Genomic DNA, 15,852 nt, shown 5'->3' with positions numbered 1-15,852 from the left:
TATCACACTGCAGATATATAGAACCAGGTCTCTCCTGCCTGGCCCAAATGGGTTCTTGGGCTGGGTTTGACGTGGGGGCTCCCTGTTCTATAGATGTCTGCAGTGTGATATCAGTGGCCCAAAATCATTTAACCCTTTCATTAACGCCCTTCGGTGCCCACTTTTGTGCCAGTTTTATAGTTTTTGTAGCTGTTTTAAGTGTATTCACACCAGGGCGACTCGCTGCAGTATGTTATTATTGGGATGCTTAGTTTTTGTTGTTAAACCTATAAAAACAGAAAAGAAAAAATTGCCGACTAAGAAACTGACAAATAAGAAACCCACATCAGCATGGTCGGTCCTCCTGAAGGAGAAGGTCTGCGGCGTGTACGTCCACAAGTGGGCACGGCAGGGAGATGCCACTCATTATGGCACACACGGCGTGCTAATGCCAAGCACTGCGGAAGGACGGTGCTGAGGGAAACATAGGGAAGGCCCAGCCTGGTGAGGAGGCGGCACGGCTGGATGTGGGAGGCCGCCTCCTAGTGCTGGGTGTGGGCCGGGAGCCGCCGCCTATGCCTACAGTGCACTGCTCAAGGGAGTCACCATAGGCTTTAGTGACGTGGGTTGTTCCTGACATAACGCGCTGCCGCCCTCAGCTATGGATGCCATCCTGGCCACGAGTCTGCCTGTCCTGCTGCTGGCTGCCCTCACAGCTCTGGCGGCTGGTGCTAGGCCCACAAGCGGACCCATGCCAGGTAACCTGGGGGGACATGTAGCAGGGTGGTGGGTGAAGTCTGTGCCTAGTAATGTCCTACTATAGCCATACGTCACGGTCACAGGCTGCCAGCTGGATGTCGTGGGCACAGCACATAACGTGTGTGTATAATGTATGTGGTAGAGAAGAAAGCCACTCCGTGTGTGACTGATGTGTGGTGTATTATACCTGGCACAGAAAGCCATCTCCATGTGTACACTAGTATATCATCGTGATGTGAGACTTTTCTATATTGCACTACATAAATGTACGTATATGGAGATTAGGGGCTTCTATACTGTAATACAAGTGTGCATATGTGCAGTCTGTTCACGCACGCACGCACGCACGCACACGCACACACACACACACACGCGCGTATGTGTGGAGAAGTATAATCTCCATGTATGTATACTTATATTTCTGATAATACTTTTCTACACTATAGCATTGTGTGTGTGTATATAAATAAATATATAATTATAAATTCATAAAGGTGATACTTTTGTATACAATATCAGCATGTATATACAGCTATGTCAGTATAGAAAGTATCATCTCCATGTACACTTATGTTACTATAACTCACTAGTGTACATGTAGATGGGACTTTTCTATACTGTAAACCCAAATGTACACACCGTCTATACTCGAGCTTAAGCCAACCCGAGTATAAGCCAAGGCAAAAAATCAATTAAATACTCAAGGGTCTCAAAGTAATAAATCATATAATATACCCTAAAAATAATACTTTATTAATAAAAAACCAACGAGGGTCACACCACAAGTGAACACAAAAAGACTAAACAAAAAAAGTGTCCAAAAAATCCAAAACACATAAATTGTGGGGAATAACCTAGGAGTCCCTATTAATATCTCCTGTTGTCACCTTCCTAGCCGCGGAGGTTGGCACCCTAGGGGGAACGTTGTGGCGCCCCCGCTCAACGATGGCTGTCCCTGGGGACCCTGTTGCACCCTGGCACCTCTAATGGAGTCCCTTCCCCGATGCTAAGGGGACCCCTATCAGATAACAGAATCCTACGATGAGGGGGACCCTAGAACCCACAAAAAATTACACATATAATAGATATAATAGAACACATAAATAAATAGGCATATGGGGATACAGTACTAAAGATCTTGATATTAAAGGATTAATGTGCTATACACAATCCCATCTAGACTCGTGGCTCAAACATATAGATATAGCTGAGAGGATAAAAAATATCGTGACTCATCAGCAGCCAACAACGTGTGTCAAACTACCTAGTTATAGCAGCATGTAATCTTAAATCCCAAAAAAATATATATATATAATTCAAGATGCCACATCCTCATATATATATAGATCACGATGTATAAAAATAGCCAAAGTCACAAATTGAGCCCATATCCACAGCATTGATTCATAGATCTCATCACATTGTCAGACAATAGATAAAACGATTTCATCAGTGGAAAGCTCAAATAAAGGAGTTAGGATACTCATCGTGAAATCCATCTACTATAATTATACCACATCAGGACACTAGTAAGGTTGCTATCAAGTTTCCTGATGATCCCAAAGGGGTGAAACGCGTTGAGGCGTCTGAGGCTATGGGACAGTAGATTGATTTCACGATGAGTATCCTAACTCCTTTATTTGAGCTTTCCACTGATGAAATCGTTTTATCTATTGTCTGACAATGTGATGAGATCTATGAATCAATGCTGTGGATATGGGCTCAATTTGTGACTTTGGCTATTTTTATACATCGTGATCTATATATATATGAGGATGTGGCATCTTGAATTATATATATATATATTTTTTTGGGATTTAAGATTACATGCTGCTATAACTAGGTAGTTTGACACACGTTGTTGGCTGCTGATGAGTCACGATATTTTTTATCCTCTCAGCTATATCTATATGTTTGAGCCACGAGTCTAGATGGGATTGTGTATAGCACATTAATCCTTTAATATCAAGATCTTTAGTACTGTATCCCCATATGCCTATTTATTTATGTGTTCTATTATATCTATTATATGTGTAATTTTTTGTGGGTTCTAGGGTCCCCCTCATCGTAGGATTCTCTGTTATCTGATAGGGGTCCCCTTAGCATCGGGGAAGGGACTCCATTAGAGGTGCCAGGGTGCAACAGGGTCCCCAGGGACAGCCATCGTTGAGCGGGGGCGCCACAACGTTCCCCCTAGGGTGCCAACCTCCGCGGCTAGGAAGGTGACAACAGGAGATATTAATAGGGACTCCTAGGTTATTCCCCACAATTTATGTGTTTTGGATTTTTTGGACACTTTTTTTGTTTAGTCTTTTTGTGTTCACTTGTGGTGTGACCCTCGTTGTTTTTTTTATTAATAAAGTATTATTTTTAGGGTATATTATATGATTTATAAGCCAAGGCACCCAATTTTGCCACAGAGAACTGGGTAAGCTTATTGACTCGAGTATAAGCCGGGTATGCATTGTCTCCTCATCCCTATCCTGGTAAGCGTGACTCCCCCGTCCTGTCCTGGTATGCATGGGTCCCCGGTCCCTGTCCTGGTATGCATGGCTCCCCATCCCCTATCCTACTAATCCTCCAGTGTGCCCTGCATCTCGGTGGTCCCTGCATCTTTGCAGCATCTCCATCGTTCCGGATTCCAGCAGCTCTTCCGGCGTGATCACGTGGCGCCGCTCATTAAGGTAATGAATATGCATTCCACGCCTATGGGACTGCATATTCACTACCTTAATGAGCGGCGCCACGTGATCGCGCTGGAAGAGCTCCTGGAATCCGAATCCATGGAGATGCTGTGAAGATGCCAGGACCACCGAGATGCAGGGCATGCTGGAGGGTGAGTATGATATCTTCTGGAAGCTGGCGGCTGCGGGTGTCACTGCACTGCTATAAGAGAAATGAATATTCATTTCTCTTTAGTGGGCACAGTTACAGCCGCCGGCTCCTGTCTCCTGTGACCCGCTGCTCCGCCGCTCCCCCTCCCCTGCTGGCTTTCTGGACAAAGCGACGCATTCAGAGGCATCTGCATACATTGGCATGGCCTGCGTACCCAATGTTAAAGATAGGTATTCAGGGCTCATGCCGACGTAGGCGGAGCTGAATACAAGAGGTGTGGCAGTGGGCGGGGCTTAATGGAGGAAGTACGCAGCCCTCTGCAGCTCTTCCCAACGCAAGTGTGAAACCAGCCTTAATTAGCATTTTGCAGTGATTTATAAATATTTGATCCCTCTGGCAAGCAAGACTTAATACTTGGTGGCAAAACCCTTGTTGGCAAGCACATCAGTCAGAGTCAGACATTTTTGGTAGTTGATGATGAGGTTTGTGCACTGGTCAGGAGGAATTTTGGTCCACTCCTCTTTGCAGGTCATCTCTAACTCATCAAGATTTTGAGGCTGTCGCTTGTCAACTTGGAGCTTCAACTCTCTCCATAAGTTTTCTATGGGATTAAGGTCTGGAGACTGGCTAGGCCACTCCATGACCTTAATTTGTTCTTTTTGAGCCAATCCTTTGTTGCCTTGGCTGTTTGTTTAGGGTCATTGTCATGCTGGAAGACCCAGCCATGACCCATTTCTAATGTCCTGGCGGAGTGAAGGAGGTTGTCACTCAGGATTTACGGTACATAGCTCCGTCCATTCTCCCATTGATATGGTGAAGTAGTCCTGTGCCTTTAGCAGAGAAACACCCCCAAAACATAATGTTCCACCTCCATGCTTGACAGTGGGGACGGTGTTCTTAGGGTCATAGGCAGCATTTCTCTTCCTCCAAACACGTCGAGTTAAGTTAATGCCAAAGAGCTCAGTTTTTGTCTCATCTGACCACAGCACCTTCTCCCAATCACTCACAAAATCATCCAGGTGTTCATTGGCAAACTTCAGATAGGCCTGCACATGTGCCTTTTTGAGCAGGGGAACCTTGCGGGCACTGCAGGAGTTTAAACCTTTAAGGCGTAATGTGTTATCAATGGTTTTCTTGGTGACTGTGGTCCCAGCTGCCTTGAGATCATTACCAAGTCCCCTCCGTGTAGTTTTAGGCTGATCTCTCACCTTGCTTATGATCAAGGATACCCCATGAGGTGAGATTTTGCATGGTGCCCCAGATCGATGTAGATTGACAGTTATTTTATATTTCTTTCATTTTCTTACTATTGCACCAACAGTTGTCTCCTTCTCAGCCAGCATCTTACTTACGGTTTTATAGCCCATTCCAGTTTTCTGCAGGTCTATGATCACATCCATAAAAAGCTCTTTGGTCTTGCCCATGTTGTAGAGGTTAGAGTTTGACTGATTGAGACTGTGGACAGGAGTCTTTTATGAAGGGGACTATGTAAGACAGCTGTCTTTAATGCAGGTAACGAGTTGATTAGGAACATCTAACTGATCTGTGGGAGCCAGAATTCTTAATGGTTGGAAGAGGAACAAATACTTATTTCTTACTGCAAAATGCAAATAAATTTATGCAATTTGGTTTTCTGGATTTTATTTTTGATATTCTATCTCTCAATGTTAAAAGTAACCTACCCTTAAAATTATAGGCAGTTCATGTCTTTCTCAGTGGGCAAACTTACAAAATCAGCAAGGGATCAAATACTTATTTCCTTCACTGTATATGATATATAAATATATATATACACAATATATTACATTATAGAAAAGTATAATCTGTGTACAATAAAGTGTAACTGCCTTGTTAATTTTTCTTTCATAAATCAATGGTACACATGAGAAAAAAACTCTGTAATATGTTAATGCAAAAACCCCCAGTGGCATACACAATGCCAATTTGAGTCCTGGGTTCGAATCCCACCAAGGACAACATCTGCAAGGAGTTTGTATGTTCTCCCCGTGTTTGCGTGGGTTTCCTCCGGGTACTCCGGTTTCCTCCCACATTCCAAAGACATACTGATAGTGAATTTAGATTATGAGCTCCATCGGGGACAGTGATGATAATGTGTGCAAACTGTAAAGCGCTGCGGAATATGTTAGCGCTATATAAAAATAAAGATTATTATTATATTAATTTGTGAGATGATAATAATTCCACACCTGGAAAAGGAAACACCCGCTCCAAGGAGACATGTATAAAGGAGGAAGAGGAGCAATCAGGTGGATATAATAAAATACATCTCTTTATTGAAAAATTAATGTAAAAGTATCATTCAAAGTAACAGCAAATGCAAGTGTCATGAGACTATAGCAGAATAACAACAGACCCCACAGAGAAGCCAAAGTGTCCCATAATGCATGGAAATCATAAGGGAATACATATCTAAAGTGCTAGTGCAATATAGATTCCATGCATCTGGGTAAGATCCCCCCGACGCGTGCACCGCATCCAGCACGCGATACGCGCGTTGGGGCTCATCATACCCGGCCCAGGGTCTCCTCCAAGTATCCTCCTTCTTGGTAAGCTTTTCTCCTGTCTTTGATTATTTTGGACTTCTAGCTCTACATTTTGCTGCTATTCTAACGTCGGGGGGATCTTACCCAGATCCATAGAATCTATATTGCACTAGCACTTTAGATATGTATTCCCTTATGATTTCCATGCATTAGGGGACACTTTGGCTTCCCTGTGGGGTCTGTTGTTATCCTGCTATAGTATCATGACACTTGCATTTGCTGTTACTTTGTATGATACTTTTAGATGAATTTTTCAATAAAGAGATGTATTTTATTATATCCACCTGATTGCTCCTCTTCGTCCTTTTCACACATCTGTAATATGTTATCAGAGAAATCTGCTTCTTTCTCTGCGAGAATTGATCCATCATTATCAAAATTGTCAATTCTGAGGTAACATTACATCTCGGGGTGACTAATGGGTGCTGAAACAGTTGTTGCACGCAATTGTACCAGTTAGGCCAGGATCACACATGCGAGAAACTCGGACGAGTCACGCATGTTAATATCCGGCACTGCCGCGGGCACTCGGATCAGAGCGTGTGGCCGCATAGCAATAAATGCAGCCACACACTCTGTTCCTGAGTACCGGTGGCAGTGCCGGATATTAACATGCGAGACTCGTTCGAGTTTCTTGCAAGTGTGATCCCGGCCTTAAATTGTTCATTCATGACTTGGCGTATGTGCACACGATCAGGAATTGGCAGCGCTTTGGACGCAGCGCATGTTGAACGCAGTTGAATCCCCTGTGTTCACTGAACCCTGCGGAATCACCGCGTCCAATACATTGTACGGGTGAAATTTATCTTTTGGAGGCTCACATCTCCCCAAGATAAATGGACATGCTGTGATCTGGAGAGACGCGCTGCTTATCCTTCTCTGCGGGTGAGCGTCTCTGGATGCATAGTAGACATGAGACTTCTTGAAATCCCATCCACTATGCTGCAACATCTGTCCGCTGCGGGTAGGACGCTGCAGAAGAACGCAGCATCCAGCCTGCAGCGTTTACTGGTGCACATGCCCTTAGCTTTAGACCTGTAGTAAAAAAAAACAGGCAGGTGATTGCTACCTACCTGCCTGTTATGCTCGGCGCTGATCTCTGCCGTTACAGAGCGGCCACATCGGCTTCCGCTGATGTCACGTCAGCAGAGCAGCGGCTTCTCTTCCGCTCTGCTCTACTTATGGAGCATGGCTGCCGACAAGATGCAGATTGACAGCTGGCTCCCTGCTATCTAACTGCTGGAAACTAGTACTTTCTTTTTGCGGAAGGGGCTGTATGTTCCACTGGCACCATTTTGAGATACATGTATTGATTTACTTACATTAACCAGAGTTGAGCAAAGCCATTCTCAGTACGTCATGGCAGCCAGAGTAGGGCTGTGTATACTTGCGCTTATCTTATATACCAGCACCTTGTGCACCTCTTCTGACTTCTAGGCCCATCCACTTACTATGTTTAAATCGTAGCCGTTTACCATGCTGCACGTACAGTGTGTTTCCATTATGTGTTGGTATGATCATGGCATTACCAAATTAATATTTTTTTTCCCTTACCTGGTTTGCACAATAAGGACATATGTTTTTGTGTTGGCGTGTTTATTGGTTTTTCAGTTTTCCATTTGGTTTCTTATGGTACATGCTGTAGTTTTCATTGGTTCTACTCATTGATGCATATTACTTAAATTAAAAAAGAAAAACAATTTTTATTTTTTAATTTTGCTTTACCGCATTGCTGTTTATTTCACATATTAACTTTATTCTGTGAGTCAATGATTGCAGCTATACCAAATGGGTGTTTTTTTATTTTTAATGTTTCACTACCTTTAAGAAGGATTGTTTTTTTGTTTATTTTGGGGGAAAACTAAGCAAACTTTCCTTAGAACCATTTTGGGGCAGAGAATAGCTTTTTGATATCTTTTTATCGTATTAACTAAGATTTCTTTATGAGAGATTTACAGTTGGTACGGAAAGTATTCAGACCCCTTTACATTTTTCACTCTTTATTTCATTGCAGCCACTTGGTAAATTCAAAAAAGTTCATTTTTTTCTCATTAATGCACCCCATCTTGACTGGAAAAAACAGAAATATAGAGTTTTTTGCAAATTTATTAAAAAGGAAAAACGGAAATATTACAAGGTCATAACAAGTATACAGACCCTTTGCTCAGTATTGAGTAGAAACGAGCTAGTACAGCCATGAGTCTTCTTGGGAATGATGCAACAAGTTTTTCACACCTGGATTTGGGAATCCTCTGCCATTCTTCCTTGCAGATCCTCTCCAGTTCCATCAGGTTGGATGGTGAACATTCATGGACAGCCATTTTCAGGTCTCTCCAGAGATGCTCAATTTGGTTTAGGTCAGGGCACTGGCTGGGCCAGTTAAAGGGAATCTGTCACCCCTTTTTTCGAATATGTGCTGCCGTCACCGCCATCAGGGGCTTATCTACAGCATTCTGTAATGCTGTAACTAAGCCCCCCGATGTAACCTGAAAGAGAAGAAAAAGAAGTTAGATTATACTCACCCAGGGGCGGTCCGGTCTTGTTCCGATGGGTGTTGCGGTCCGGCGCCTCCCATCTTCTTACGATGCCGTCCTCTTCTTTCCTTCCTGTCGTGGCTCCGGCGCAGGTGCACTGAGGGCAGAGCAGAATACTGCAGTGCGCATGCGCTGGACCTCTCCCAACTCCTGCGCACTGCAGGACTCTGCTCTGCCTTCAACAGGGCAGAGCAGTGCGCCTGCGCAGGAGCCATGGCAGGAAGGAAAGAAGAGGATGGCATCGTATGAAGATGGGAGGCGCCGGACCGTGACACCCATCACACCGGACGCCGGGGTGAGTATAATCTAACGTGTTTTTCTTATCTTTCAGGTTACATCGGGGGCTTATCTACACCATTACAGAATGCTGTAGATAAGCCCCTGATGGCAGTACTGGCAGCTCATATTCGATAAAAAGGGTGACAGATTCCCTTTAAGAATGGATACAGTGTTGTTCTGAAGCCACTCCTTTGATATTTTAGCTGTGTGCTTAGAATGATTGTCTTGTTGGAAGGTGAACCTTCGGCCAAATCTGAAGTCCAGAGCACTCTGGAAGAGGTTTTAATCCAGGATATCTCTGTACTTGGCCATATTTATGTTTCCTTCAGTTGCAACCAGTCGTCCCCTCCCTGCAGCTGAAAACACCCCCATAGCATGATGCTGCCACCACCATGTTTCACTGTTGGGATTGTATTGGGCAGTGCCTGGTTTTCTCCACACATACCGCTTAGAATTATCACCAAAAAGTTCTGTCTTTGTCTCATCAGACCAGAGAATCTTATTTCTCATAGTCTGGGAGTCCTTCATGTGTTTTTTAGCAAACTCTATTCAGGCTTTCATATGTCTGGCACTGAGGAGAGGCTTCCGTTGGGCCACTTTGCCATAAAGGCCCCACTGGTGGAGGGCTGCAGTGATAGTTGACTTTGTGGAACTTTCTCCTATCTCCCTACAGCATCTGTGGAGTTCAGCCACAGTGATCTTGGTGTTCTTTACCTCTCTCACCAAGGCTCTTCTCCCACGATTGCTCAGTTTGGCTTGACGGCCAGGTCTAGGAAGACTTCTGGTGGTCCCAATCTTCTTCAATTTAAGGATTATGGAGGCCACTGTGCTCTTAGGAACCTTGAGTACTGCAGAAGTTCTTTTGTAACCTTGGCCAGATCTGTGCCTTGCCACAGTTCTGTCTCTGAGCTTCTTGGCCAGTTTCTTTGACCTCATGATTCTCATTTTGTCTGACATGCACTGTGAGCTGCGAGGTCTTATATGGACAGGTGTGTGACTTTAAAAAAGGATCCAACTGACCAATCCTTGAGTCCCTTAATCTTTTTGGGGGACGAAATGGAGACCCCCATATAAGATAGATGGCTTTTATCTAATGTTCATGGTGGCTTTTAGAAACATGTACTGGAATACACAGTGACCCTCGTATGTAGAACCACAGATATAAAGCTGTGGTATATTACAGGAAACGTTGTGTTCCCATAATCTGCTCCGAGCAGAGCTTTTATAAAAGCTACACACCCTCTGTCATGTATTTCTCACTGTTACGTTTATTGTTGCTGCTCTTTTCAGTTGACAAGTAGGGGATTTCTGGCTTTGTTGGGTAACATTTGATAATCTGTGTGATGTTTTTCTCACTACTTCCTCATTTTTCTCTAAGTTGATACATATTTAGTGGTGCATGGATCAGGCGTCTCTTTTTTTGGGCCACGTGACTTCCTTGTTCTAACTCCTTCTCTTATATTACAGGCTGCATAAACGCAGTACCTTGTACCTTGTCATCCTTGTGCTGTCCGTATACAACACTTTATTTACAGGCGCTGTTAATCATTTACAAGACTATTTACAGTTTCCTAATGTTACAGAATTGCAATGTATTCCTAAAAATCGAATGCTGTACTGTGGATCCGTACTGCATCTGATTTTATTTGTTTTTACACAGCCATAGAATAATCCGATTTATAGAAGAGACTAGTGCATGCTGTGGTTTTTTGTTTTTTTTTCCCGCCTCCCTCATCTGCACTGCATGGGATGGCAGCACGCACAGCCCTTGGTGCTGGGTGATTGAGGCTTTGTACTTATGGCTGTTGCCAGCCTTCAGCCTTATGAGTGAAGGAGTGAAAAAGCAAATGGAGGATTGGGATGTTGGATAGATAGTTACAGGTTTCTAAGTATTTAGTATTCTATGTCATTTATAGTGATGAGCGAGCATACTCATTGCTCGGGTTTCCCCGAGCATGCTCGGGTGGTCTCCGAGTATTTTGGCGTGCTCGGAGATTTAGTTTGTGTCAACGTAGCTGCATGATTTGAGGCTGCTAGACAGCCTGAATATATGTGTGGATTGCCTCTTTGTTAGGGAATTCCCACGTATTCAGGCTGTCTAGAGCCGCAAATCATGCAGCTACAGAGACACAAACTAAATCCAAATACTCGGAGGACACCCGAGCATGCTCGGGAAATCTCGAGTAACGAGTATACTCGCTCATCACTAGTCATTTCCTTTTGGTGTCCAATGCAAACCGCTATTAGGCGTCTGACATATCTAAAAACCGTCCAAATGAGGAAGTTATATTGTTTTGACACCATGGCCTAGATTTTCTTGGAACAGTGCAGCGGAAGTGTGTAGCTGTTTTTATTTCACTATGTTTAGACAACCTTGTGCAAAATTTTTCTCAGCCCTTATGCTGCTGATTTTCTTTGTGCAACTCTTTTTCCGTGCCTCCATTAAACTTGGGCTCTTCTCCATTAAGACTTTCTTATCATTTAGTTTTTTTCTTTAATTTGGTGCATATGGTGGGAAAATCACAGCAATTAGAGCTATGCTTTTATTTTTATGTAAATTTACTGTTTAACCCCTTGGCAACATCCTCTGTACATGTACACTTTGTTTAGGTAGTGGGCCCAAGTGCTTGGCTCACTGTATACGCTACTGGTGGCAGCTGTGTAGCCAGTCGTGACGCTGTATTTAATGAATTGGAAATGGGAAGAGTAGGCTCTTAGAATATGATGACAAAAAATATATTTTTTTTATTTTACTGTTTTAGGAGTATCTGTCAGCAAGTTTTTACTATGAAATCTGAAAACAGCATAATGTGTCGCCTGGGCCTCATTTACATGTCTTATTTCAAGTACGAGTATTATCTGTGGTTTTCACGGATATCCCTCACACCTGTGGTACTGGTAGTCTATGGGGCCATTAAAATGTCCGTGATTTTTCGCCGATATGTGTCTGATTTGATCCGATGGTTGGAGCAAAATCGGCAATGCAAGTCTATGGGTTCGTGAAAAAATTAGATCCCACTCAGATGACATCCAAGTGCTTTCCGATTTTCATGGACTGTCAGAAAGGAAAAATGGAGAAACTTTAACTGATGACACTCAAACCACACTTTAATTAAACTCTGATGAATGTCTGCTAAAAATAATCGGTCTTCTTTATTTGTACATGAGAAGACAGAGTGATTGGGCTCTGGATTGTAGTTTCAGTACAATCGGTGTTTTATCAGCAGGAGATTATCACTACCAGAGTAGGTTTCAGGTGCGTGGCAGAAACTCCACCCCCACTACTGATTGGCAGCTTGTTTACAATGTACACAGGAAGCTGCCAATTGGAGGGCCGCACGATGTTGGGCTATGAGCACAACCCCCATCTGTGGACGTCAGGCACTCAGACCATCCTCATAGAGTCGGTTTCTAAAGGCCCCGTCACACTAAACGATGCACCAGCAATCCCGACGATACGACCTTGTCAGGATCACTGGTGCCTCGCTACATGATCGCTGGTGAGCTGCCAAACAGGCAGCTTCACCAGCGATCAGGACGAGCTAGGGCGCTAGTATCTAAGGTAAATATCGGGTAACTAAGCGAGCGCGTCACTTGCAGGGCTCTGGCAGTGCTACAATGTACACAGGAAGCTGCCAATCAGGAGTGTGGGTGGGGTTATACACATTTCTGCATTATGACCCCCTAAAACAAAGTTACCATGTATCACATCTCCCGAGACTTCAGTGCCGAGATCACCATCTGCGCATGCGCTGCGGCCATTTTCCAGGAAGAAATCCACCGGAAAGCAGGCATGAAGTGGCAGAGACCCCCCACGCTGAACGGGACAGAGCGCGGCGGTGGCGGCAACCACCGGGGGACAGCGCGGCGGTGGCAGTAAGAACCGGGGGACAGCGCCGCGGCAGCACTGGGGGACAGCGCCGCGGCAAGTACTGGACACCCCCACGCTGAACCGGACAGAGCGCGGTGGTGGGGGGTAAGAACCGGGGGACAGAGCGCGGCGGTGGGGGTAAGAAGCGGGGGACAGAGCGCGGCAGTGGTGACAAACACCAGGGACAGAGCACCGCGGTGGCAAGCACTGGGGGACAGAGCACGGCGGTGGTGGCAAGCACCGAGAGACAGCGCCGGGGCAGCAAGCATCAGGGGACAGAGGGCGGCGGCAGTATCAGACACCGGCAGCGGCATGCTGCACATCAAAACACCCCCTCATCCCAGCAGCAATGTTCCACTCCGGCCTCCTCCAGCACCACCCCCAGTAAGCAATAATATGCATGGATTATAAGATGCAGCACCATTTTATTAAAAAAAAGTTTTTTTCCCTATTTTTCTCCTCAAAATTTGGGGTGCTTCTTATAATCCGGAGCGTCTTATAACGCGAAAAATACGGTAATTTGTTTTCCAAAAAATGAACATTGTAAAAACCATCCACAAAAACCCACGGTAGAATTGCTGTTCTTTCCCCCCCTTGGAATTCCGTTCCCCAACCCAGTACAGCTCTGGCAAAAATTTAGACACCACTTCCAAATGTTCAGTTTGTCTGATTTTTCTCTTTATAGCTATATTTTTGAGTAAAATGTAAATTGTTGTTTTAGTCTATAAACTTCGGACAACATGTCCGAATTTCCAAGCAATACATTTTTTTTATTTTTTTCTGACAAAGAAAAATTGTCAAAATTAAAAAACAAACAGAAAAAACAGTGCTTTCAGACCTTAAATAATGCAAAGAAAATAAGTTCATAATCATTTAGAAACAACAATACTAATGTTTTATCTCAGGAGGAGTTCTGAAATCAATATTTTGTTGAATAACCATGATTTTTAAAAACAAAAAACAGCTTTCATGTGTCTTGGTATGCTTTCCACCAGTCTTTCACACTGCTCCTGGCACAAAAATTTAAGCAGTTCTTCTTTGGCTTGTGACTATCCATCATCCTCTTGATTACATTCCAGTGAGTTGAGGGCCCGATGTCCACAGATGGGGTTGTGCTCACAGCCCAACACCGTGCAGGACGCTTGGCATTTGCCACAGAACACCAGGATTGGCAAATTCGCCACTGGCGCCCTGTGCTCTTCACAGATGAAAGCAGGTTCACACTCAGCACATGTGACCGAGTCTGGAGACGCCGTGGAGAGCGATCTGCTGCCTGCATCATCTTTCAGCATGACCGGTTATGCAGTGGGTCAGTAATGGTGTGGGGTGGCATTTCTTTGGAGGGCCGCACGATGTTGGGCTATGAGCACAACCCCCATCTGTGGACGTCGGGCACTCGGACCATCCTCATGGAGTCGGTTTCTAAAGGCCCCGTGCCTTTAGAAACCGACTCCATGAGAATGGTCTGAGTGCACACTAAATGATGCACCAGCGATCCCGACAACAATATGACCTTGTCAGAATCGCTGGTGCCTCGCTACATGATCGCTGGTGAGCTGCCAAACAGGCAGCTTCACCAGCGATCAGGACCAGCTAGGACGCTGGTATCTAAGGTAAATATCGGGTAACTAAGCACGCGCGTCACTTAGTTACCCGCTGTGTACCTTAGATACCAGCATGCTCGCACTGAGAGCTGGTATCCAAGGTAAATATCGGGTAACTAAGCATGCGCGGCACTTAGTTACCCAATATTTACCTTGGATACCAGCTCCCAGCGCTAGCACGCGCACGCTTAGTTACCTGATATTTACCTTGGATGCCAGCTCCCAGCATCTGCTTACAGCGCTGGGAGCTCGCTGATCGATGGTCTCCCGCTGCAACACGCAGCGATGCGTGCTGGACAGCGGGAGACCAGCGATCAGAAAATGGCCCAGGACGATCCTGCACGATCAGCGATACCTGGCAGGGGGGCCGGTCGCTGATACATGTCACACACAGCGAGATCGCTGGAGAGATTGCTGATGCGTCACAAAATCAGTGATCTCGCTAGCGATCTCGCAATGTGTGACGGGCCCTTAACCGTTTGTGCAGACACATGCACATTTGTGGCCTGCTGGAGGTCATTTTGCAGGGCTCTGGCAGTGGTCCTCCTGTTCCTCCTTGCACAAAGGCTGAGGTAGCTGTCCTGCTGCTGGGTTGTTGCCCTCCTACGGCCCCCTCCATGTCTCCTGGTGTACTGGCCTGTCTCCTGGTAGCGCCTCCAGCCTCTGGACACTACGATGACAGAAACAGCAAACCTTCTTGCCGCAGCTCGCATTGATGTGCCATCCTGGATGAGCTGCACTACCTGAGCCACTTGTGTGGTTTGTAGAGTCCGTCTCATGCTACCACGAGTGTGAAAGCACAACCAACATTCAAAAGTGACCAAAACATCAGCCAGAAAGCATTGGTACTGAGATTTGGTCTGTGGTCCCCACCTGCAGAGCCACTCCTTTATTGAGTGTGTCTTGATAATTGCCAATAATTTCCTGTTAGGAACGGCGGAACGCACTAAATAAATAAATAAAGTGCGTTCGCCGCTTGGGGTCCACCGTGCAGTAGGTGTTAAAATCGCTGCTAAACAATGGCAGACGCGCTATATGGCGGTATAATGCGCTCGGGTTCGACGTCACCCGATGAGCGCAGAGCGGACTCTGTTAAACTCACAGAGGCGCTGTAACAAAAACATACAAGTATACATTGAGCCAGGTAGACTTCACCGGACTCAGTGAAACTACACGCAGGGTATCTGGTCACAGGACACGGTTCCAAGACAGGGTGCGGTGTCCGTCTAGACCTACCGTGCGTGCGGCGTCGCTGCTGCGGACGCCGGTAAGTGCTGCTACATGCAGCGCGGCAGCAGACACAGCCGCTAAGCGATGGTGCCTTGAGAGACGTGACACCACCGGAAACTAGTGTAGAGGTGCGGTGTGCACATTGGCCTATGGCTTTCCATTGACTGGCGCGGACTCCAACTATAGTTCCCTGTCCA

At 45.4% G+C, this 15,852-nt stretch overlaps 1 protein-coding gene across 1 annotated transcript in view; it reads left to right on the top strand.

The window, feature by feature from the left end:
• The first annotated feature begins 470 nt into the window (after positions 1–470).
• IFNGR1 (interferon gamma receptor 1) overlaps positions 471–15,852 on the top strand; it is a 59,061-nt gene continuing 43,679 nt past the window's right edge. Inside the window, exon 1 of the mRNA XM_073575897.1 lies at positions 471–737. Coding sequence (XP_073431998.1) covers positions 641–737 — 97 coding nt within the window. The 5' untranslated portion in view covers positions 471–640. The remainder of the gene's footprint in view (positions 738–15,852) is intronic.

The sequence above is a fragment of the Dendrobates tinctorius genome, unplaced genomic scaffold, assembly GCF_039654945.1.
Source record: "Dendrobates tinctorius isolate UK_male_01 unplaced genomic scaffold, ASM3965494v1 ptg000046l, whole genome shotgun sequence".
Lineage (NCBI taxonomy): Eukaryota > Metazoa > Chordata > Amphibia > Anura > Dendrobatidae > Dendrobates > Dendrobates tinctorius.
The sequence above is the reverse complement of the archived record's forward strand: the minus strand, read 5'-3'. Positions and strand labels throughout refer to the sequence as shown.